Here is a 26,882-nt window from a genome sequence, read left to right as displayed (position 1 = left end):
AAATCAAAAATAAAAGAGGGCCCAAAACTGACCCTTGTGGTACCCCTGAAGTAACATTTACCCACTCTGACTTTTCTCCTCTGTAAATAACCCTTTGGCGTCTATTTGAAAGAAAATCTGTAATCCATGCATTAGTGCTTCCACCAATGCCACAGTTATTAAGTTTCTTAATTAATCTTTTATGAGACACCTTATCAAATGCAGACGAAAAATCAAGAAAAATAATATCAATATTTTTACAACCTTTAAGTTCTAAGCTCTGTGCCCATGAATGAAAAACCTTTGAAAGTAAAAGTTCAGTACTATACATTTGTCTAAACCCAAACTGATTTTCTGAAAGGATATTATTGTATTCTAGATATTCCCTTAAGCGATAGCAAAGCAATTTCTCAATAATCTTACAAATTATGGGAGTTAAAGACACTGGACGATAGCTTTTCATTTCGTCTTTGGGTTTTCCATTTCTTTTGAAAATAGGTACAACATTTGCATCCTTCCATTGTTTTGGTAAAATACCTTTTTGTACAGTTAAATTAAAGAATGTACATAAAACATTAGCCAATTGTGCCTTACATGACTTTAAGAATATTGGAAGCAGACAATCAGGTCCTGGTGATTTGGATACATTTAACTGTGAGAGGGCATAAAATACCTCAGGCATCACAAAGGGTTCACATTCAAAGTTGGTAAGACAATCTATTGTATCCAAATCACAATGCTGATCATTATCTATGCAAAAGTTGTTTACAAATTGTGTATTGAAAAGATTAGCCAACACCTTAGCATCAGATACCATTGTGTTATTTATCTTAAAGCTAATAACATCTTAGTCATTTTTTATAGACCTTATATACGCCCAGAATTGTTTTATATCAGTTGTAGCTTTGTTTGAAATATTTACAACATAATCCCGATGGCTACAATATATTGACTTTTTTAATTCCCTGCTACAAGATTTGAATTTATTTATGCTTTCTTCAGTTCCTACTTGTTTAGCAATTTTGTACAACTTTCTTTTCTTTGTGCAAAGCTTTTTGATTTCTGGAGTTATCCAGGGAAAAGATTTCGATTTTTTACATTTCCTAGTTGGTACAGATTTTGAAATTGCAAAATTGATATTACTAGAAATACTTTCCCATATATCACTAATATTATTATATTGAAAACAATTCTCCCAATTAAAATTATCTAATATAGTCTGCATTTTTGAAAAATCAGCCTTTTTAAGAGCATATACAGTTTTAGTTATGTCCTTAGCACGTTTATATGACACTTTAACAGAGATCTCAACTGCTTCATGATCACATGATTCAAAATTATAAATTGTACGACATTTTTCAATCAGTAGTGGATTAGAAACAAATACTAAATCTAAGAAATGTCCTTTACTATCACGTGTAATATACGATGGTTGTTTTAAGACTTGAACTAACCCAGTAGAGTTTGTTGCATCTAATAGACCATTCGCTAGGCTAGTTAAACCACTACTTTTATCTACCTGTATATCATTCCATTCAATATGTATATTAAAATCACCAATAAGCGAAACCCATTTGTACTGAGTCATTTTTCTTTGTACTTTTTCTAAATTTGTGTATAAAGCATTTGTGTATTGAATATTGGAAGATGGTGGTCTGTAATATACACCTATAAGAATTTTTCCAATACCAGTGTAACACTCTAACCACAATAACTCCAGTATATTATCATTTAGTTCATGACACTCAGATGGTTGTAATGACGTTTTTACAGCAATGAGTACTCCCCCACCATGTGAGTTTCTATCCTTTCTAAAAACTATATAATCGTTATTAAATAGTTGACTATCATAAATGGAATTGTCAAGCCATGTTTCTGTCATAGATATAATATCATAAAATGAAGAATTAAATCGAGAATTTATATCATGCAACTTATTTTTAACACTTCTTACATTGCAATAGAATATATTTAGCTTGTTTTTACTATCAGAACCTAATTTTGAATCTATCATAAAATCACTTTGGTTTACATTATTACTTAAACTATTATCATAAGTACATTCAGCATTAATTTTAGCATTAGTAATAGTAATTGGTTGTGAAGCATTAACATTGATTATATTTACATTTCGTTCTTGATCATTTAACACCATTAAGTTCGTGTCGGCTATATCTTCTTTGCCAATAACTGACCTTCGACCACGCCGTATACAGAGTCAAATGTAACACATTTGCATTGTATACTTGCATAATAAATCTTCCGCACATTACACCAATTTTAAGTTGTTAAATTAATGTCTAAAAACAGATTTTCTACGACGGAAAAGGACATGTCAAGCTCCGACATCACTGCTATCCATCTCTCATCCATCCATCTCGCTTCGAGCCGACCGAACTCGAGCGAGGAAAACTAAACGACGGAACGTACCATTCGCTAATAGGGTGCATTAATGTATGTAACGGAAAACACCACAACACACGCGCGCATATTTTACAGTACAATATTTTACTCACTACAATATTCACCGGATTATAATGGTTGAATCTTTAAAATTCTGAACAGGATTTACGCCTCATGCACCATTTTAAAATGTAGTTCGCACAATTACCATGCACAATACGTTTGTAAATCTATGTTTTATCGATTTCAATGTAGATTTAGCTATAATTTAATACCAAAATCCATAATATTTTTCCATAAACAGTGATTCAAAATTGGATTTTTGTCACAAAAATTGACTTTCCGTTATAAAAAACCTATTTATAGAAGACGATTTTCATCTCAATTAAAAATATTTTTGGCTTTAATTTACATTTTTTTCAGGTAAAAAATTGTTTGGTTAATGTGAATAACTATTATGTGACAATAAAATGACACATTCAAAGACAAATTTGAAATAAAAAATATTTTTCAGGGGGACAATATATCTTTAAAACTGTTACGTCAACAAGCGAGCAGCGTTTTTTTGTAAGAAATATGTCTTGTTTATGACTATAATCTATATATACATTTAGGTAAGGGCAACAGTCGGTAAATTGCGCCTTACTTCTAGAATTTTTACTCGATGGTATATAAAGTTGGTTCATACGTTCGACACTGATTTTAACCACCTAATGTAACCATGTTTACTAATTAAGTTGAGTTAGAAAATTAGTTATTTACAATTAAAACGAATCGAGGTTCAATGATTTGCCCCAAATAAGGTGTTTTCCAATTGTGGTATACATTGTCTAATGGATATCGCAAAAATTATACGAGGATGCTTCGCTATCATTCTCCTCCTATGATAATTGTTTTTAATAGCTGAGAATTAATTAAACACCTCGAGTACAGCATCATAATGTTGAAGACAAGCCGATTTTCTTTAAAAAAAACTATTTTTATAGATTTAATATATGTTTATACATATTGCTTGGCGATGGAATAGAACATTCCAATCTCTCTTCCACAAGTGTCTATTCCCTCGTAATAACACGAACAGAAATTCATCCATTTTTTAAAATGTGACTGCAGAGGCGAGATATAGGTATTTTTTAAACAGTTAATGAGCTTGCGTTTTCAGTCGCTGTTTATATCTGTACAATCAACTTTATTATTGCAGTTCAACCACCACCCCTCCCTCTCAATGTCATGAGTAACGTTGTAAAGCCACTACTTCTTATTTCAATTGCTCAGACAGTTAACATATATAACTAGATTTAATCTTGTCACTATGGATGAGTTAGGTTATCCGTCGCACAAATGCCACATGCACGTCATACGTTAGAATATTGCGCACAGAAAAACGATTATGCCATTGTGACATGAAGAAAATAAAAAGAAAACATAATTCAAGCGACATGAAACTGCGTAGAAAGTTGATTAGAAAATGAATTTTCATATTTTAAAATTTTTAATGCAATATGCCTCTTTTTTTTCACAGAAAGTTAGCTCATAATATAAATCAAACTTTTGCTAAGTTTCAATTTAAATTGTTATGGTTTTCGATCTATGTTAAATACGCGAAATTCATAAAATTGCGCGTAACTTACACTGCACGACTCGGTCTAACGTCATATAAAAAAGTTTCCTGCACATCTACAGTTACAGGTCAATCTTTTGACAAAGTTATCAAATCTTATGTTTACAAGAATTAGAGATACAGCTGCAACAAAATGTTGGGAAAGAAAGAAGAGTAAAAAAAAAAGATTGTGACAATAACAAGGGGTTATAAGTGCGGATAACCAATAATATTTTACACTGAAAATGCTAAAATACCAGTAGATGTATAAGTAGTATACAACAAATATTAGGCCTATATATCTATCTATAATATAATAGCACTAAAGCCAAAATCGGGTAATTAGCAATATCGAGAAAAGAAAGCAGCACATGTGATCAGTGCAACTGCAGTTATAATATAACGATAGTGTGGGTGTGTGCCAAGTGAAACGAGCTGTAAGTATAAAACTGTATTCTTGCACATGTTTCTTGCGCCTCCCAAACATAAGAGCACCCTTTTCCCATTTTTTCAAACACCAAATGCAGTGGTGATAACACTAGGTTATGTTTCTATATATAAATTTACGTAAGGGCAAAATTAGATAAATCTCGGTTTATTTCTAGAATTTTTACTCGATGGTATATAAAGTTGGTTCATACTTTCGGTACTGATTTTAACCATCTGATGTAACCCTGTTTACTAATTAAATTGAGTTAGGTAATTAGTTATTGACGATTAAAACGAATTTAGGTTCAACGATTTGCCCCAAATAGGGGTGTTTTCCAATCGTGGTATACACTGTCTAATGAATGTCCATGGAAAAATACCCGCACACAATAATACGAGTATGCTTCGCATTTTCCTATCTCCTCCTACGATAATTGTTTTTAATAGCTGAAAACCGGTTGAACAGCTCGAGTATAGCATCATAATGTTGAAGACAGGCCGATTTTCTTTAAAAAATACTATTTTGATAGATTTAATATACATTTTATACAACTGTTTTGATCTGCGATAAATGGAACATTCCAATCTCTGTTCCACAAGTGTCTATTCCCTCAGGCGTCGTAAAGACAAGTACTGTACAGTCATAACAGAAATTCGATCCATTTTATCCAATCTGTGCTGCAGAGGTTGGATATAGGTATTTTTTTTAACGGATAATGAGCTAGCCTTTCCAGTCGCCGTCTATTATGTACAATCATCTTTAGTATTGCAGTTAAACCACCACCCTCCCCTCACTGGCATGAGTAGCGTTGTAAAGCCAGTAGAGGACAGGCCTACAGTACAAAGGATCACATGCCCTAAACGCAGAACAACTTTGGCGGTTATAGGAACCAACTTAAGTATGAATTGGCTATAAAAAACAATTGAAAACCATTAGACCTACTAATTAAGTTAAGTTAGATAATTATTCATTGACGATCAAAGCGAATTTACGATTTTCCCCGAATAGAGGTGTTTACTTTATTACTGACAGTTCCTTCTGAACGTTTATATTAATTAATAATTTAATTACTGTACAAAAAAATATAAACGTCGTATTAGTGATGTATCGTTACATGTACTGTACTATTTCAATCGACTGTACGGTGACAGTTTCAACAAAGTATTAAATAGCAATGTTTTACTGTGTTTAGTCATGGAGGTATAAATACCTCCATGGTTTAGTGGTATATTATTTATAAAACATGAAAACAATTAATATTTCGTTACTAAATGGATAAAGAATATATTTAAAAAATGTTCGTCTTTGCACCCATCCCTTTATTATATTTTTGATTCCTGAACCTTAGAATCATTATAAGAATATACCCGTCCATTGGACGGGTACCTGCTAGTAATATATAACATTTCTTAATTGCAAGACATTGTTGTAAGAAAACAATCATGTTTGATACGAATTTTATAAATATGAAGATACAACTCCATAATAAAATAATGAGACAGGAATGTGGAAGGCCTATAGCATGCAGTACAGACAATTTAAGTTTATTTTTCATTTTAAAATTCTCATGATGACAATTATGTTTGGCTACAGATTACATCGTGTTTGACTGTATTTATTTGCTCTGTGTTCATTTTTAAAATTTCCAGTTATTAAAATTAACGCCAAAGTTCCTGTATTCAAGGGCCATCTGGGCAATTTCAAGAGTATACATTTACATAAAAGGAAGTAGGTTTTTATAGTACGTAATTAGAGTTTTATTTGTATTCGGATTAAGGACATTTTAGTAAATTGTGCGTAACCTTTTTCTCAATGCTTTAGAAAGTGGGTTCATACTTTCTGTGGGTCATTCTTCAGTAAGTGTCTAATTTCAGGTTTATAAAAAATTTTTTAAATTTTAAAAGTTTATTCAGATAAATGAACATGTATTACATGGCAAGCGTATGTTTGGTGCAATCTTTATTATATATTTCGTATTTTATTCGTATTTATAAATACATGGTTCAATGTTACTGTCATTTCCGTCACATTTATGGAATATACAAAGATAGAAAAAATAACGGTTTAGGAATTATAAAATTATTTCCATTATTAATTCTTTGATACTATACATTATTTTTGTCTCTATTAATCAAAAAATGATTGTTTTAACATGTATTAGTATGATGTTATACGTTCAAAACCATTTACTATTCCAAAAAAATAATAATTTTCAGAAAATAGTATGACTGTCACTGATGTTTTACAAAATTCTGTTGAACATATATTACTATCCATTGACATAGTAGAAGAATATTGTTTATATTTCAATTATACCACATAATTGCGTTCATTACTTAAATATTTTAGGATTTAAAAGGATAACATATCCATGTGACGGAGATGAAACCGTGACGGATATGACGAACCTAAAAAATCATGTGACGGAGATGACTTTAAGATATGATTTGATTATGTTTATTGACCAGAGTCACATAGATATACAATGTAATAACATAATAAAGATATACAAAACAAAATGTGCAACAAAAAAAGGCCCTGGCAATAACAAAAAGTCATATCCGTCACGGGCCGTCATCTCCGTCACAACGAAACATTGGGAAATGTGACGGAGCTGACCGTGACGGAGATGATGTATTTAGCATAGGACAGCCTAGGATCACATCGTAGGCATGTCTGACAGCGGAGACGGATTTCATACTTCTAGATACCGTGAATAACTTGTACTTCCAGTTGAAAAAAAACAGAAATTATAATTATTTAATGAGTTCTATACCGTTCGGATATGACATTCAATAAAGGTACGCAACTGTAATTTTTCTAAAACCTCGTTTTATTAGCTTTTTTCCTCTTTTATTGAAAATGATGGGCGGCTAGTTTTAAATCAATATCTTCGCATGTTTACAATGCGCAGTCAATTTTTTCCCCGCCGTTCATTAAACTGTAGACGGCACATTTAAATTATGTGACGGAAATGACACAAAACTGCGGGACAAGCTTTTTCTAAACAAAAACTTTAAAGTTTGAGATGTAATGTATGTAGAGATGTATTTTGAAGAATATAATCGGATGAAATCATGATTAACTAACTTTTTACAATATTTTCGATAACAAAAGTCCTGTTATCAAATATATACGGCGATCATAAAATTGAAGATGTACGATCGGGACATAGGATTTTAGGGGGTTGCCTGAAACATTTTTATAAAAATTACCAACATCAATGTAATTATCTTTGTTTTGTGTAATTAATTATATTTAAAATAATGTTGATTATGATTTAAGTCAAGAATTTTTATTTTTTAATGATGAATTTTCAGTCTCTATCCCACCAAAGTATCGGGACACGATTTTAGACACTTACTGAAGAATGACCCCTGTACTAAATTGTACCAGCAATTGAAAACCATTAGGCCTACTAATTAAAGATGTATTGTCCCCCTGAAAAAATTATTCTTAAAAAATTTTTTGTTGAATATTCCATTTTAATGTAACATAATAATTATCCACTTTGACCAAAAATTGGATCGAAAAAAATGTATTTACCTGAAAAAAATGTAATTTAAAGCAAAAAATGGTCAAATTGGCTGCCAGCCAATGCATTTTTGATTGAATTTAACAGTTTATTTTGTCATTTTACAAGTGAAAACATAATTTTTTTTTCGTTTTTTTTTCTATGGAAGTGATTATCTTTATTAAAACTACAAAATAACATATTCAAAGTCTGATTTAATTAATCTTCATTTTTCATGTTTTTGGGGGACAATACATCTTTAAGTTGAGTTAGATAATTATTTATTGATGATTAAATCAAATTTAGCTTAAATGATTTGCCCCGAATAGAGGTGCTTTTACCAAAACCGCTGTATCACATAACTTTCTAAGGACCCGTTTAGGCATAGTTATTTACCTGAGTTAGTTGCTTTCTTGAACACAGTTAGCCTACCGCAAACTTTAGTGGGTAGGAACCAACTTAGCTGTGTAAATAACTAAGTACCGCATGAACTGGCTCTAAAATACTAAACAAATTAGGATAGGCCTACAGTACGAAGGATCACATGTCCTAACGCAGAACAACTTTGGTAGGTAGGAACCAACTTAAGTATAAATTGGCTCTAAGAATTGAAAACCATTAGACCTGTTAATTAAGTTGATTTTGATAATTAATTTTATTGACTATTAAAGCGTATTTATGATTTGCCCCGAATGGAGGTGTTTTTCACAAACTGTTTTACATTATATAAACACATTACTGACAGTTGCTTCTCAACGTTTGTATTAATTAAGACTAATTACAAAAAAATATAAACATCATAGTGGTGACATATACTTTACTATTTCAATCGACTATTTGTGTAAATTTGACTCAAACATTTGGACATTTGGAAAAGTTTCTCTTTCGGAAGTAATTCCACAGTTACAACAAAGTTTTAATTCGCAATGTTTTACCATGTGTTTATTGGTATATTATCGAAACAATAAAAACAACATATTTTGTTACTGAATGTATAAAGAATACATTTAAAAATTGTTCCCATTTGCACTCATCCTTTTCCTCATCCCTCAACCCTAATGTTACATGCAAAACACTGATTTGGTTTGTTTAAATTTGACTCAAACATTTGGACTTATTTTGTGATTTTCTCTTTCGGAAATAATTCCCAGGGTGCTAATTTTAGTTGACTACTTAAATCACTGTGTCAATTTATCGTTCCTGTAAACAACATGTCTTATTGTCCTGCGGTATATGTACATTTGAAATCACCACTTTTTTTTACGCTGAAATTGTATTCGAGAACCATCTGTGGGCACGACCTAGATGGTATGTGAGCAAAGCGAACAACCTCTATACTGGAGTTTTAAGGTCTAAGCCATCGCTAATTGGTCTTTAATATCTCGTGTTAGGCAATTATACACTGGGACTTAACTGGGATCATAAAGTCGGGAGTGGGATTACATCCATATGGTACTAAATTTGTCATCCCTCTTAATCAGCAAGCAATAAGAATTTTCTTCAAACAATTGCTATTATCAATTGGTTATATGATGTTATGCCATTGGGATTAGGTAATGTTGCTTTTGTTTTTACCAGTTCAACATTGAAAAGGAGACTTTATTGGTGCTTGTGATATCAAGTACTGGTGACGGTGAACCTCCAGACACAGCTCTCAAGTTTTGGAGAAGAATAAGAAAGAAAACATTGGGAAGCGATTACCTTGGTAATCTTCGCTATACCATTCTAGGTATGGTGAATACAAATATTAATACAAAATAATTCTACATAGAAAAAAGCGATTAAAAATGTAGATATTTTTCACTACAGTTGTGCAGCACCTCTCAAGATATTCTCAACCTTGCCTACTTCCTTTTAAGTAAAATATGTGTACTGTAAATTAATGTTCATTGATTTTATGCTTTCATTTAACAACTTTCATTATACAAGATTATTGATATTGTCTTTTCTAAATGCTGATAATATTAGGTCTTGGTGACAGTAACTACTCAAACTTTTGTCAGAATCCAAAAAACTTTGACTTGCGTTTTCAACAGCTTGGAGCTCAACATTTTTATTCAATGGGTTTTGCAGATGATGCCATTGGGTATGTTGGGTGTTTTTTAACTCTTTGGTATGTGGATGTATGAATTGATTCCAAAAATTAAAAAATGCAGTGATTTTGTTTTTAGAGAATAAAAGCTATGTGTCCATTTAAAATGAAAGATTATGTTTTATTTAGGCTACATAATAAAACAGCATGATAAAAAAAACCATAATTAATACAAATTCGTTTTTCCATTTTGGATTTTTCACTTCATCACCCATCTCAAACCAACACAGCCAAAAAACAACCATTGTGAATGATCAGAAAAACTAGATGAAATAATAACTTTGAGTCAATTGTAGTTAGGAAATCTGAAGACCAACTAAAAATTCCTAAGAGAAAGGATGGAGGAAAATTGTTTTTTTTTTTTTCAGGTTAGAAATTGTTGTTGAACCATGGATTGACGGTTTGCTGTCTGCTTTGACAAGTCAATTTTCAGAAAAATCTGAAAACTGCTCATTGGACCATGCGATAAGTGACAAAAACCAACAAACAGATTTAAAACCTCAGATAGATGAAACTGATAATGTAAAAGATGATAATAAACAGGATAATGTAGCAAATGCAATTACAACTGTGGATTTAGCTATAGTTTCAACTGAAAAGGAGCTTGGTGACATTAAGGTTGTTGAAAAAACAATTGAAGTTTCATCATTGGTGAAAAGTATACCTCCAATAGAAGGACAAATTGTTGTCCCAGCATTACCTCATTCATTTCTTGAAGTCCATTATTCTGAAGATGAAAGCATTGTGAGTTTAGTATTATATGTGATTTAACATGCATTGTTATTTTGGTTTTAGAATAAATAATTAAATTTGAATATACTAGATTTAATTCTTTGTTTTCCTTCCACTCTTGTTAGAATTTTGTCTAAATTACCATTTCTTAATTCAAGGTGCATTTGTTTTATTAAAGGGGACCCTTTTGAAAAAGGCATTTAGGCTTATCCACTGCTTTCCATGTTATGTATTTATTTTCATTAAATATTATGTTGTTTTATCAATTTTACTGTTCTTGAAAAACAATAGATATTACTTACTTATTTATAGATCTTTGAATATATTTAGGATGTTTCCTGACACAATTTGACTTCATTTGTAAGCCTTATGTTTTTTTTTAATCTACAATCAATAGGATCTTGATTCATTATGTATTCAAAACGGAGCAGCATTACCCTCAGCTACTACAGATATAGTTATGGCAAATATTGTAAATGTGTCTACATTAACAAGACAGGATGCTGTGAAAACTGCCCTTGAAATTCAACTTGAAATTACGGTAATATCTCTGTACATAACCAGGTAACAATTTCCTGGGGTTATTATCAATGTTGTTGCAAATATTAAAATTATATTTTATAATAAACAATAGACATTTTAAACTTGGAGGTATCCTTTAAAAAAGAAATTAAAGCATATATGAAAAAAGCTAATATACACAGAAAAGCACACACCCTGGGGACAGGAAAAAGTGTAAACTTACAAGATTCGTCTGCTTACAATAATTTAAGTTTATAGGGCCAAATTATTTATGTGCAAAAGAGACTGATATTTCACCTAATATCTAAAGAAATCTGAGTCTTATTTTCAAGAAATCGTAATTTTTGTTTCTTTAAATTTGATATTAAATGTGTGTTCAATAGTATTTGCATACGGTTTTTGTATATAAATTGTATTTGTTGAAAAATGGCATGTGTATACATATGTTATATGGTCAAAAGGTTTACAGAAGTTGTTACAACCAGAGGCATAGATGATTTAGTAATAATGTATATGCTTTTAATGAATGTTTGTTAATGTTGTGAGAGTTTTTCAAGAATATTGGCAATTAGATAAGTTTAGTTCATTGTCAAGTGATGCATTGCAACATGTTTTATGTAATAACTGAAGAAATCTTTCCAATGAAAATGTGTACTATTTCCCTATAAATAACCTCTGAACTTTAATAATGTTAATTAAATTATCGAATAAGAAATGTGCTAAAAACTCTTCTTCATAGTTTCTCAAATAATGTTGTTGTTAATAGGAATCTGAAATGACCTTTGAACCAGGTGACTCCTTTGGAATTGTTTGCGAAAATAGTAGAGATGAAGTAGAAGAACTTATACTGAAGCTTTCAGTTACAAATGTTGCAGATTCTGTATGTTACTTAAAGTTGAAAGAGGAAACAAGAAAAAAGAATGCTGCCATCCCTCCATTCCTACCCACACGTACAACTATTAGACACCTTTTAGTTACATGCTGTGATATTAGAACACCCATAAAAAAGGTAAGTTAGATAGTTAATCCCTTTTCATCATCATTAAGCCCACTCTTGTTATTTTCGTAAGTAGAGTGGTTGACCTGACAGGGTTGTCAGCCCAACAAAGTGTTTAAAACGACATGAGTTGAAATGAAACAGTATACCAGGTTATCGATGTTTTACGATGAAATAGCATGGCTTCCACTGTGGTTTTTCGATTGAACGTTTCAACATTGTGTGAATATTTAGGAATTTAATCATTATTTTTATCCATATATTTTTAAAAAATAAAAAAGTATAATATTATGTACCACACAGTGACATATTTTTGAGTAGTCAGCCGTTGTTGAGGAGATAATAGCGAGTTTTGACAGAGAGTCTTGTCGCATTGATCGGCGGGCCAGGCCCCAGGTAATCGGCATCGCTCCTTCATTGTTGATTTTCTCAAATTGAAGATTTCCTGAGCAAGAAAGTGACTCGTATATTTTTATTAATAACTCTTCATATAATAAACCAATTTTAATGAACAACACCTCAATTTAAAGCTTATTAAATATAGATTGTGAATATATAAAAATCTAAAAAATAATTTTTTCCGACACTACGCCGATTTTGTATGCCTAATATTGGGTGTCAATAAGAGGACAACAAACAATGCGGTCCTTGGTGATTTAGGTAGTTATCTGATTTTGTATAAGATGCTTAGTCTATCTGCTAAATATTGGCATGATTTGTCTGGGCCAACACTTAACAACATCACTAAACTGTTCATTCTACCAAAAAAAAAGAACTATAGCTGACACTCATCCTGTGTCACATTCCTCCCATTTATTTTCCTTCTTATCCCAGCAAGATGTTCTTGTTTTTTTGGCTACCCACTCAATTCTCACATGTCATCTTAACGACCTGTTCCCTCCCAATAACGCCATTCATAAATAAAACTACTTTCAACACAGTATTAGATATTCTGGGCCACTCATGTACAACAATTTACCCCCCTCAATTTCTAGTGCTGCCACCTGTTACTCATTCTCCAAGAAAATTAAAGATCACTTTTTGTCTCATTACAAAAATCAATATGTTAGATATGTTCTTGGTCATTTTTCCATGTTACATTACTTGCTAGTTATTTTTCATTTGACATTTTTTTATTCATTACTATGTAATTTTACTTTATTTTTTCAACTTGTATACTGCTACTATAATCTTAAATTGTTTATTTATTTATTGTTTATTTATTTATTTACTTGTCAAGCCAATTCCGCCCCAAGATTTTCATCTTCTTGAGATTCTGCTTTCGTCCAATATTTTATTTTTTAAATCTCAATCTGTCATTACAGTTTTTTATTAACTTATTTGTCTTTTGAATTGAATTCAATCTCAATGATGTATGAAAGACACTAACTCTTTGGTAATCAATTCAATGCTGGACAACAGAAACTTGCAATCAAATAACTCTATATTTACTTGGTCCAGTGGTTTAAATTCTCTACTTCAATTTTAAGGTGACGTCTGGACAAAACCAAATACACTTAGTGCCTCTTAGTTAAAAAGAACAGTGTGTCAGAAATGAAAACACTGGAGATTCGTAATTTCATGCAAGGGTCTCGACTGAAGCCGCTTGATTTATTCTCGCAATAGGCTAAATGAAAACTACAATAAGAAGCAATATAAATCAGTATAGAATATACAATGGTAACCAGGTCAACTATAACATAACAATAGTCATAGTAGTTATTATTATTATTTCTAAGAAGTTTAATCTATGTTGTTTACCTCCTTGCATCTCTAAATCTTTTCACATCCGTTGTCAACAACTGTCTCATTTACATGTCAACTCCTGAACCCTAACCTATATAAATAGAGGGCTCTCGCATAATCTAAGACTGCATTTACCTGGCTCCCTAAATTAGGTTACCTAATTTAAACGAAATTCTAGTGCAACAAGACCTGAAGTTGAGATGTCTACCCTTACATATTATTATTTTATAATTATATAAACTTAACTATCAAACTGTAAATAAATTATTCAACAATAAAATCGTTTCGGCTGCCTCGTACATTTTTGTTCTGAGTGATTCATCATTCAACTGGGTGGCCTGTTTCATTAATGATGCAAGTACTCTGCGCACTGAGCGTATGTGACGGTCCCAAACGCCTCTTGCGTGACTGGCAGAAGGTGCATTCATCTTGAACTCAAAGCTGTCACATCCTTCCTTCAGTAGAAACTGTGATACCTGGTCGAGGTACATTTCTTTCAAAGCTTTATCTAGTTCTGTGTGAGTTCCCACAAAATTAGTAACGGTCCATGACCAGTTACACGAACAATTATTATTTGTTGGCCTAATTTGTTGACTAATGATATCAACAACAATCAGTCGAAGATGGGCACTTATTGCCTATTTAAAAATTCTTTTGTCTCTGAAAACTATTGTCGATGATTCAATGTCGAAATGCATAACCATACTTTGCCCTCTGATAGATGTACATTTTGGAATAGGAACGAAATTGAAGATGAATTTCATTTTATAATTTGTATAGCAGTATTAGAAAGGGAGCAATTTACTTTGATTATTTAAATGACAATGACAAATTCATTTTTCATATAGGATTTCATAGTATTTTTCGGTTGTTAACCGTTTAGAAACACACAGAACTGGAAAATAGTATAGTAAGTTCATTATGGCTAGTGCGCTATATTATGTCAGTATATAAATATTCTCTTAAGATAAAAATTGTATCTTCTACTTCTTATAACGGTAAATCAATATAGATATTATATTGTGCTATGAGAGTGTCATTTCTGGCCGACAGAGGTGCCATTTATCATGAATTTCAGAGTAATATTTCCAGCCATCTAGGAGTGCCAGTGAACTAAATTCATTTCGCCACAGGCCCCCACGAGGGGCTGTGGCTAAAATACTTTGTGTCCGAATCACCACCCATCAAATCTCTCAGGTGACTATTCCTAGCCGATGCACTCATTATTGAACAATTTTGATCCATCACCTTAGAGCGCTGTTCCGCAACCTATGGATCGCAACCCAATGTTTGGGTTGTAAAAGAAAAATGATGGGTCTGGAAATTCTTTCCGATGCTGAAATATTTTATCAATTATACACTGATCTAGATGTGAAATGTTCTCAGTTTTGTAGAATCTAGAACACTACTTACATTTAAAATCTACAGTTTTTTCCCTATGTTGAGGCGAGTAGCGTACCGTCACAATTGGGAATCGACGACGGGCAATGGATGCTTTTGACACATATTTGTTGTGAATATACTAGTGGGGAATTACCTACCAACTGGTTACAATGAACATCCAATAGAAACAGGTCCATCCCAAATGATGTTACACTCATAGTGATGTTATTCAGGCACTAGCCGGGGAAACTTGTTATGGTTCGGGAGAACCACTCGACGTTAACATTGAACGCAAATGTTATCCTTAATCGTGTGTGTTTACCGGCCAAAAAAGTATGCTACGATCGTTTGCCAATTGCGAGTGCGCTAGTATTAGAGTGTCATTTCCGGCCAACTAGAGGTGCCATTTATCATGATTTTTACGTGCGAGAGTACCATTTCCGGCCATCTAGAGTTGTCATTTAGCTAAATTCGCTTTGCACAAATATGCAATGTTGGGTCGCGAGAATTCCCAAATTTGGATCATGAGTTCGCGGTCAAATAAGGTTGTGGAACGCTGTCTTAGAGCATATCAGCTTGACCTTATCAATGCCTTTTTTCTAGTTTCCATTTCCTGTAATATTTTCCTTGTGATTTTTTTTATGGCTGTAGACCTACAGCTAGGCCTAATTCCTTTAATTCATCCATTTTTGTAATAGTATGATTTACCTTAGTCAAACACTCTTGATGAACATCCTTGATATTATCTTGTAATTCTCAAAGTTCACCTTTGATATTGTCTTGCCTTAATAATGTCAAACTTTCTTTGAAATGTTTTGACAATTACTGATACAACTCACATTCCATGCCTCTATATGAGTCCAGAGCTTTGATGTTACAGGTTACCACAGAAGTCTTTTTTCGAAGGTGGTCTAGAGGTGGTGTCTTCCCTGCCTACATTGCTCTTGTCAGCTGATATTTTGGCTGATGCAGCCATGCCTAACAATCCAGTGAAATCCGAAAATAAACAACAAAATAACACAATTCCAGATTTCTAATCTATAATATATATATCGAAGTATAAAATACTGGTGTTACTTCTAGAAAAAGGCTACTCAATAATAATAATTTAGAAATTTATGTTTCACAAAATTCGCCAATCCAGAAAACCTGTTTGTCTACACAGTGCACCCTTATTGCGTGCATGATTTTGATATCATTTTGCCTGACATCAATTATGTTAACTCCACCATAAGTATACAACTGCAACAAGCACTAGCCTCAAGGCCTACAAACACCTACCTTCCACCACACTACGCACAAATTCTGTGTGATGTGTAAATTGGACAAGCTGTGCGGTTTTCCGCTTACCCTTGCACCGTTACAGCTCATCTGCCTCTCCATCACCACCACAATCTGTTTTCCATAAAGTTTTTTTATTTATTCTTTTATTCTTTTTTATCCTCCACATCTGCCTTTAAACTCTGACCTCATATCATTTTGTTATTGTTTTGTACGTTATTATCTTTTATGTCAAAGTATGTAAATCAATGTTTGGAAACTTGAATCTGTGTAAATTGGCCTTTACACTGGTTTCAGTTATATCACGTTAACTGTCTTGGGTCGCTGTCAATTGATCCGCTCGGCTGAGATCGACCATTCCAGTGCGGATCTATCGAGAGGGACCTACGACAGGCCGTTCTTGATAGGATCAGCTCACAAGACATGTAAACATTTATCGAGAAAAAAAACCAAAATAATTTGTTAAATTAATAGAATTATTGAGGAATTAACTGTGAGTAGTCTAGAATATTGTGATATGACAGGTAGCAGAGTTTGACACAATCTCGCCCCTGCGACCTGATAGACCGGCTTAAACACGACTGAACTATGCTTTAAGTGTATACAAGCCAGGTCCACTAGACTAGAAGAATATTTTTTAACCATGGCCAATGAGTGCATTGAACTTTTTCAAACAGTCAGAAAAGTAGTAATGTTTTTAATGTTAATATAAATGTATTGTCAATCAATCATGGTTGATTATACTAAACCGAATGTTTAAAAAAGATTGCTTACTTTCCCTTGCTTTTCAACATTATGTTACCTGTACTGTTACATGCATTGAAAAAACAAACTTGAAGCCACATCATTTTACATATAAAAATAATTATAATACTTCACAATAAAAGTGTACTACAGATTACACATTTTATAAGTTTGGTTAAAAACAAAAGCAATACAAATGTAATTACATCATATTGTTTTTCTTAGGGATTTATCCGGATGCTTGCAGAATACACACCAAATACTTTAGAGAAGGCTCGTCTTCAAGAGTTATGCAGTAGGCAAGGATCATCGCAATATACACATTTTATCCGAGAGCCTAATCTCTCACTTTTAGACATTTTAAAAGCATTTCCATCATGTTGCCCACCAATAGAAAGAATACTTGAACATTTGCCAAGACTGTTACCAAGACCTTATTCTATTTCCAGGTATAATATCTGCTTTTGATTCAACCTGGGATTATTATAGTAGTCCCAGGTGTCAACGAACTTTCAAATATTAGTTTTATCATTGTACCTGTTCATCCATTTTTATAACTAATCAATTTCTCCCCTGAAATATTGATTCAAATTTGTTTGGTCCTAATATATATAATTCCCAATAAGATCTCAAATTGTATAATGCATCGATAAAAGCAGTCTATCTGTTATATTGCGTAGCCTAAGCATACATGCCTCAGCGAAGAATGAACACACACAGTATGTCGCTCAGGTGCTGTGTACTGTGTAATTTTCAAATGTCTCTTACCTTACCAATATTCACTTAGCAAATTATTGTGGAAGGTATTGTTTTTGGATCATGAAACTACAAGAGGCCTTGTTGTGCATGCCTCCGATGGAAGGGTGTTGGCTCTATATACGAACGAATCAGCCAACACCGCTAAAATAATACATACATTGAATAAAATCCAATAACCCATGACCCACATTACGCATGTATGTAAATATGGATTTCGAATCAACCAATGATCATTTTGTTTCAAAATGAAAAAGATCGAGTACATACAGTGCCGAACTCTTTTTACTAATATTTTACAAAACTCCGTCTGGAACCCAGACTAGTACAGAGGGTGAAGCAATGCCAAGTAAGAAAGAATATTTCTCATAGTCACACCAAAATGAAATCAATTGCATTTTCTTTTATATTTTCTTCAGTTCACCACTGGTTTCTAGAAAACATCTCAATTTTGTGTTTAATATTGTTGAAATACCATCCGGATCAGGCCGACAATATTCTCGCAAAGGTGTCTGTACTGGCTGGTTAAGTTCATCACAAATAGATTGTAATAATAAGCCAAAGGTAAGAATGATAAAACAGAAAGTGGTTTTCCCCTTCAATTGAACAAAGAAACATATTACATAAATTTAAAAAATTTGGAATAATTGAAATAATAATAAATGAAATGCCATAAAAAAGTTTTTCATACATAATTTACAAATAATCTTTGTTGTTGAAATATTTATAATTTTTCTGATGAAAACGAGTTAAAGAAGGAAATGTACAACATTTACTATATATATACTAATCTTTGTTGTTGCACTATTTATCATTTTTGTGATGAAAAAGAGTTACAGTAGAAAAGGTGTTAAAATATTTAATTATATATTTAAGAGCTGTTATCTTGCTTACGCCAGATAATTAAGTGACGGATACCAGATAATTAAGTGACGGTTACCAGATAACAGCTCTTAAAATATAATTAACTAGTGGCCGAAACGGGCTTCCGTATTAATCAATCATGACTCTACATCAATGTAATGATGACAAATAAATCTATTGCAATACTGTTATGTACAGTAAATTACATTCCAGTAAATTACATTTCTTGTTATAAAATACAGACTCTGTTTTTATAGCTATTAGAAAAAAGCTTTGCCAAGCTCCTGTGACAATGGATAGCTGCTTTATCATGCAATTCAATTTTCAGATTCCAATATACGGAAGAAAGAATTTAAGCTTTCATCTTCCCAGTGATTTATCTATTCCAATGATCTTAATTGGAGCAGGCACAGGACTCGCTCCATTTATTGGATTTATGCAGCACAGAGAAGCCCAGGTTAAGCATGATCAAGATCTACTTTGTGGACCAATTTGGCTTTTCTTTGGTTGCAGGCACAACGAACGGGATTACCTTTACAGGTATGATATAGTTTTTTAATTAAATACATAACTCACCTAGGTTCAGCTTTTAAATAAATTACATTTTAATATAAAATATCTAAATTTAATTTACTTTTTAACTTGACTGTGTCCATTAGTAATAACATAATCTTTGCTATACTTTGCCACTAAGATTAGACTCCTTACACATATTGCAGATATTCAACTGCTTATAGATTTTAAACCCTTGCTTTCTTTATCAATAGACTATTCTATTGGAGTATATTACTGTTTAAATTGTTTTACCTTAATATTTTGAATGTTGACAGACTATTAATTGAATAGAAGCCATAAACCAAAACACAACATAGACAATACGATTTAGGTGTTTATTAAAACAAGAACAAATATACAATACCTCATAGGATATATTTTATACTAATATAAAAAATACAATATATTTTATTGAGCCATTACCTTGCTTAATTGTTTAAAATTTACTTCTAAATTTTGAGAACACCTTAAAATTCTCTGCTACGCAAAGGGTGTGTACCCTTTGAAAATAGTACCGAAGTTCCACAGTTCAACACCCACTTTACCACGGAAATTCTCAACATTATCTTGATGATGTTCTAGCTGCTATCAACCAGTTAAAAGAAAATTAGGGTGCTGGTCCTGACGTTGTTCATCCTAAAGTATTGAAAGAATGTGGTCTAGTGCTGGCATTACCTCTATATTATTTATTTGTTTCTTTATTCTGCAGGCACTTTTCAGTAATAGTGCACTGATTTTCAAATTGGTAATATCATAACAAACATAATAAAGTAAAAACAAAGAGTAATCAAAATTATAAATGTAGAAAATATACACTAAAAATATAAATCAACTAGAGGGTACTCCGAGAGTACAAACCTCCGCCTACCATAAAATTCCCCTACATAAAATGCCACCTGAATATTTTTTTTTTACATTTTTTTTTATTAGTTCTAAGTGTAAATATGCTAACTGCACACTACAAAGTTGTGGATGACAGTGTGGTGTAATGGTTATGTATCCAGCCTCTCACAGTTGAGATCGCTGGTTCAAGTCCCACTGAGGTTTTTTTTTTTATTGTTTTTTTATTTATTTTTTTTTATTTTTTGTGGACCTTGATCTTTGACCCTGACCCTTCAAAATTTAACCACAATTATATGGTGTGTCATTGTCATTGTGGCTAAGTTTGGTGAGAATCGGATAAAAACTGTGGTCTCTAGGCAGTAAAATAGTTTTTTGTTAGTTGTGACCTTGACCTATGACCTTTCCCCTCAAATTCGAACTCGTCCAAGCTTTTGGGGCATAGATCATTGTTGCCAAATTTGGTGAGAATCGGATAAAAACTGTGGCCTCCAGGCTGTTCACAGACAGACACACACACACACACACACACAAACATACAGTGAAAACATAACCTCCTTGGCGGAGGTAATTATAGAAAAGAAAACTGAAAAAAAAATGTTGCGTATTATTTGTATTGTGGAGTGAAGTTATTATTATCTACTGTCACGCCTATTCACAAGGGCAGTTCCCATCCGTTGCATGCAAGCTTATGGAAAAGATTTTAAGAAATGCTATAGCCTGGAGACCCATATCTTGCTCAGTATACACTAATATGGCTTTCGAGCTCGACGTTCCTGTCTTACCCAACTTTTTGAGTTTTTTCAAGATCTTCACAATGCAGCTGATGACAGAGATCCAGTCGTTATTTACCTCGACTGTAAAAAAGCCTTTGATACTGTCCCGTATCTACGACTAATTAATAAATTAAAATGTTATGGAATCGGCTCTCCTATCCTTCAATGGATAACTAATTTCCTTCCTTCCCTTCCGGAATACCCCAAAAAATAAGATTATTTATCCTCGTTAGATTTTCCAACTCATCAATTTTATTTTCTAAATCATTGATTATATGGCTGGTACTATCTTTTTGATTATGTCCTCAATTTCTTTAGTTGCAAACACTAGACCTTCATCTAAATCGCTAATGTTCTTTTCAATTTTTTTTTAGCAAATTCAATCCTTTGTAACTTGAGTTCAATCTTTTCAACCCTACCTGTAAAATCTTTCAGCATGCTAAGGATATTGTCTAGTTTCGAGTGAATGCCCTGCATGTCCTCCTTACCCGACTGTACACTAACTATGTGACTTGCTTCCGGTTGGTTTGGTGCATGGTCCTTCATCTGATTTTTATCGCCTTGCTATCTCCGATTGTCTAACATTTTGTGTTTCTGGCTTCTTTTTCTTTGAGTTGGACATTTTTCTCCAATTTTCCAGTAGAAACAATAAAATAGCACAGTCTCAACACATGTATAGGAGCTCACAAGAAAGAAACATCTTAGCTCTTGTGCATACCGCCTTTTTTTAAATCCATTTCTGACAACGAAATACTTCAAGCTGACCTTACAAAATGACGACAATTGAGACAGAAATGGTTAACCGAGTTTAACGAATCGAATAGTAAAACAATGCATTTTGACGTACAAAATCCTAAATACACCCTGGAACCTGTCAATTACATGAAAGACATCAAGGTTTTTGTTACACATAACCTGAAATCAACAGTCCACACTAATAAATCTTCAGCAGATTAAAAGATTAACAGATTAAATGAACATGAACATGTATCACAAACTACATACAGTAGCTAGCAAGTCAATGAAAGACTACAACATTTAGAAATTCAATTTCTACTGTACCAGTGGCGGATCTAGGGGGGGTGAATAGGGTGGCTAGCCAGCCCCCTTAATTCTCAAAAAAAAAAAAAACCAACCAACCACCCGCGACCGTCGCTAGACGTGGATTCGACGCACCTGACTTTTTTATATTTAGGAAGAGTAGGCTAGAGCTAGCATTATAGTTGTGTAAATAGGCCTACATAGTGAAAGAGCTAAGAGTTTAATTACTACTATTTATGAATTCAAGAGTTTAAAAAGAAAAGGCGATTTAAAATCTTCGGAAAATACGCACAACTGAGTTATTTTCAAAACACACGCACGTACCACCGTCACATTGTCTAGCTCGCTCCTCGTGCAAATGCTGGCGTCATCACTCTCCAAAAATACACCATTTTCCATTTCAGTTAGCGTTAGCTGTACATCGTGGAGTGTAATATCGTGAACTTTTTTCTCGCGTATGAAGGTTTTTTATATAATAATGGTATGCAGTATAAACGATTAAAATAAACGAGAAACAAGGTGTTCTTTTATTATTTCATAGGCATAAAATAAAATGTACACGGCCGAAAAAAAGTGTGTGGCGTATTTGGCGTTTTATTGATTTGTGTTATAGACACGGCGATTACTACATCATTGTAATTGATTACTCAATTACATTGAGTTATTCACCCGGCTGTAGGGTATATATCTGAGGTTAAGACCACCAAAACACAGTACACTAACACATGCACAACACGAGGCATTTGCGGAGTACCGCATTACCAAATGTTCATTTCGTTTGAAGTGTTTTTCGATCAAAGTTTATTATTAGTTTGTCGGAAAAGATCCGTACAGTATTTAGGAAGGATTTATTTAAATTTACAATATGTAACATTTGTTATTAAATGTGATGGAAACAGTTGCTCTAGCCTATTAAACAGTGTGTAAGCATCTTTTTTTTCACAAATTTTCTGAGGCTCAGGAGGGGGACACCCCCTCCCAAACCCACCCCCGCTCGGTGCTACGCACCTTGTTTTGCCACTTTCGTGGCCACCCCCCCCCCCCCCCCCCCTCGTCAGATCCTAGATCCGTCACTGCGTACATAATCTACATTGTATTGAGTACTATAATTGTTATTTCTGTATGAAATCACTGAACAAAATACATTTATTTTTCTTTCTTTTTATCATGTAGGTCGGAACTAGAAAGATTTCATGAAGTTGGCATACTTTCAAATATTTCAGTTTCATTTTCTCGAGACAATTCAACTTCTGCACGATATGTTCAAGATAACATACTTCTACATTCTGATTCAGTATGCAAGTTGCTTCTGGAAAAAAATGCTGTCATTTATGTATGTGGGTAAGTATTTTTCAAATTTTCAATATAACTTTTAAAATACAGATAGTTCTCCTTTGGGATACAACCCCTATTAAGGTGACACTTTCTCGTAAAACTATTGGCAACTATCAGCACTACAGACAACTTCTATTAGGGATACCCATACTTAATGATATTGTACTGTATCAAATATAGTAGTTGAATTCAAATATTCTTGACAGCTTCCATTATGTTTGGGTTTTATATAAACTAGAGGGGGAGCGAGCGAAGCTAGGAAGGTGGTTCTCGAAATGATAATGAATCGGGTAAAAAGGTTTTAGAAGGACGTTCTCCTTGTACGTTTTCTGTCGGTTACCATTATTGAAAATGCTTGACAGTCGTAAAACTAAACCTACTCTGTTTCACAGTGTCTTAGATGATTAATAACATTTTAAAGTATAGTTTATTCAAATAAATACCATCCTAATAATTAGTACATTATTTAATTTAAATCTTTTGAAACTAACTTCGGCGACAGAGTGGACCGTTTCGGCCCAAGAAAGAAGACATTACGGCTTGCAACATGGGCAGACATCCCGGTCCTAACGGGACACAGATAGCCTACAGTTATTCCTGCCAGCTTACTCAATAAAACTCGGCTATCGGGATTTGTACCGAAGTTTTTCCATTGTGCTCGCCTATGTCAGAATTAACCATAATTTATATATAGATACTGTACATATGGTATAATCCAAACATAACTATGAAGTAATAATAATTATTATAGTTACAGTATTACTCCATGACCTATCGTACTGTACTCCTTTTAAACTAGTTTCAAATGCCTCTTTTTCTTTGGCTTATTCTGTTTCACCATCAGCTTTCTGTCAGCAATTTCACCCCAGGTTCATGACTAGTGACTTGTATAAATTACAACCTTTACTGGAATCACAGTAATAATCTTTTCTCATATTTACTCACTTTAACTTCAATGTTCATCTTCAATTCCTATCACATTCTTGATTTAGTCTCTACCATCTTTTCCTACATGAACTATTATATTCATCAGGTTTTATCTCTCAAACCACTGTCACCTGCTCTGGAATAATTCCATTACCAATTATCTTTATCACCGCTTACAGAACATTTTGTTTAGTCTCCTTATTGTATTGTTATTACCTCCACCAGAATGTCAAGAGGTTTTGAGGTACGTCAATCGGGTGTGTTTGATTCTTTCTATATTTGTTAGCAGGATTACTCAAAAAGTTATTATTATTCAATATTCAGATGCCTGGGCAGAGGTTTGCGCTCTCGGAATTCCCTTCTAGTTATTTCTGCTGTCTAGGTATTTTATTTATTTTGGCCTAAACAGCATATTATGCTAACAATCAAGGGACCCTCATACACTCTAAAAATATACCACATCAATCGCAAAGAAACAGTTGTGCTGATTTAGACTAAAACTTTGTTCTGATATCACAATTTTGTTTTCCTCTCAAGGGATGCAAGAAATATGAGTAAAGATGTCAATAACACCATTGTCACTATCATTAGCCAACATCAAGGTATTGCTATGGAAGAAGCAAAATCAGTAACTATGAAACTAAGACAAGAAGGCAGATACCTTGAAGATATTTGGACCTAAACTTTTGTTTTATAATTTATTTAAATAATGTTTAATTTTCATGGTTTTAAGTAACAGTTAATTAGTTTTTGCTTTTTAAGAAGATATACATACCAACTATTTCGCAGTTTCTGACAAATTCAATTAAATAGGGCCTATCTGTTGCTTAAAAAGCTTCAAGAAAGCGTTTTTCATAATATCTTTTATATTTAAATTGTCACCTTTTGACATCTAGTGTTATTCCACTGTTTTTAGTACTTTACTTCCAAATGTTACTAGTAATAGTAATATTATCATGTGTATCAATTTTCCATTAGATCTGTAGGCCTACTGTAAGTTTTTAAACCAATAGAACCTTTGAACTGTGTTCCAGATTGCATCTAGAAATAAAAATACAATTTTAACATTGATATGTGTGAGGCTTTGTTTTGTGTGCGGCTTTGTTTTGTGTGCTATTTTCCTGCATAATAACTTTCAGTGTAACTGGTCTTAGGTTGCTTCATTTTTTTTAAAGTCAAGGTAAAATGTTGATTAGTCAGAAACAAAATAGTACAAGGAATATAAGTACTGTAATGGTGTGTGGATGTACCAGTCAAAAATAGACACCAAACATCAATTCTACATTTAATTGATCAACATAACAGATTGATTAATTTAAAACAACAATATTACATTAAAACCAATTAGGCCTACCGCAAGTCAGTGAATTATCACTACCCTTCAGGAAGTAATTAGTAACACATCCATGTGTTGTACAATTATTATAAGGAAGACAACTTGTGTTTCTCCGTTTTCAAGTAATGTTCGGAAATTATGTTTAAAAACATCTATGTGAAATTTAGTATGTCAGACAACAAAATTATTATGGATGTGTTAAGGTCAACTGCAAGCATAAATTTCAGATATTGGTTAAATTACATGAATTAAAGATGTGTAACCGAAAAAAACGACGAATAAATATGAATTTTTCAAAAAATCCATATGGTCGGTAGTCGGTAGTTCAACCTGATGATCTGGTGACTCTACATGAAATTAAGAAAGTGCACAAAAAGCCAGTGAGTATACAATTTTGTTAATTTCATATAGCGCGAAAATTAAGTTGAATAAAAACACCAAATGTAAAATTCAACTTATATTACCTATTAGTCAAAAATTAATTGTGAGTAAACAATTTCTTTACCACTATTATTACAGACGCCAGATGGAAATATTTAAACATAATTATCCGATAACATTTGTTGCCATCGTTTATATAAATGCGTCTGCTACAGTGTTTTCAACAAACTATAGAATAATAATTATCGGAATGTTTGATCAATATAAATGTTTTGGTCTGTTTAAAAATACGGCATATCAGCAAGCAAGTCAACAAAGTACCTCTAAATATTGAGTATCATTTTCTCTCACACCATATCGGTAACCTGTTCGCAAATAATATTAGTTTAGTAAATGTAAATAATTGATTTAAAATGTAATACCAGCATGTGCAAATTACCAATAAACCAATAATGTATTGGGTTTAGTTTATTATTTATATATTTTATTGTTTTTTTTTAATAAATTAGTAATTCTCAGTAAACACTAAAACAGCAACTTACAGGAGGCAACAAAGGAAAAGAAAAAAATAATTATGATGTCCATTTTTACCTTTTTTAAAGAAACAAACGGGTGGAGCTCTGATTGGATGATTTGTTGTTTATTTGG

At 32.7% G+C, this 26,882-nt stretch overlaps 1 protein-coding gene across 2 annotated transcripts in view; it reads left to right on the top strand.

The window, feature by feature from the left end:
• Positions 1-25,586, top strand: part of LOC144845549 (methionine synthase reductase-like) — a 261,440-nt gene extending 235,854 nt beyond the window's left edge. For both annotated transcript variants that reach the window (XM_078702965.1, XM_078702973.1), the window contains 10 exons: positions 9,505-9,655; positions 9,895-10,012; positions 10,387-10,762; positions 11,148-11,291; positions 12,039-12,281; positions 17,649-17,872; positions 18,599-18,743; positions 19,372-19,583; positions 23,429-23,596; positions 25,055-25,586. In XM_078702965.1, coding sequence (XP_078559091.1) covers positions 9,505-9,655; positions 9,895-10,012; positions 10,387-10,762; positions 11,148-11,291; positions 12,039-12,281; positions 17,649-17,872; positions 18,599-18,743; positions 19,372-19,583; positions 23,429-23,596; positions 25,055-25,199 — 1,926 coding nt within the window. In that variant the 3' untranslated portion in view covers positions 25,200-25,586. The remainder of the gene's footprint in view (positions 1-9,504; positions 9,656-9,894; positions 10,013-10,386; positions 10,763-11,147; positions 11,292-12,038; positions 12,282-17,648; positions 17,873-18,598; positions 18,744-19,371; positions 19,584-23,428; positions 23,597-25,054) is intronic.
• Positions 25,587-26,882: the final 1,296 nt, after the last annotated feature.

Source organism: Antedon bifida, chromosome 1 (genome assembly GCF_963402885.1).
Source record: "Antedon bifida chromosome 1, ecAntBifi1.1, whole genome shotgun sequence".
In the NCBI taxonomy this organism is placed as follows: domain Eukaryota; kingdom Metazoa; phylum Echinodermata; class Crinoidea; order Comatulida; family Antedonidae; genus Antedon; species Antedon bifida.
This window is presented reverse-complemented; position numbering and strand designations above follow the sequence as displayed.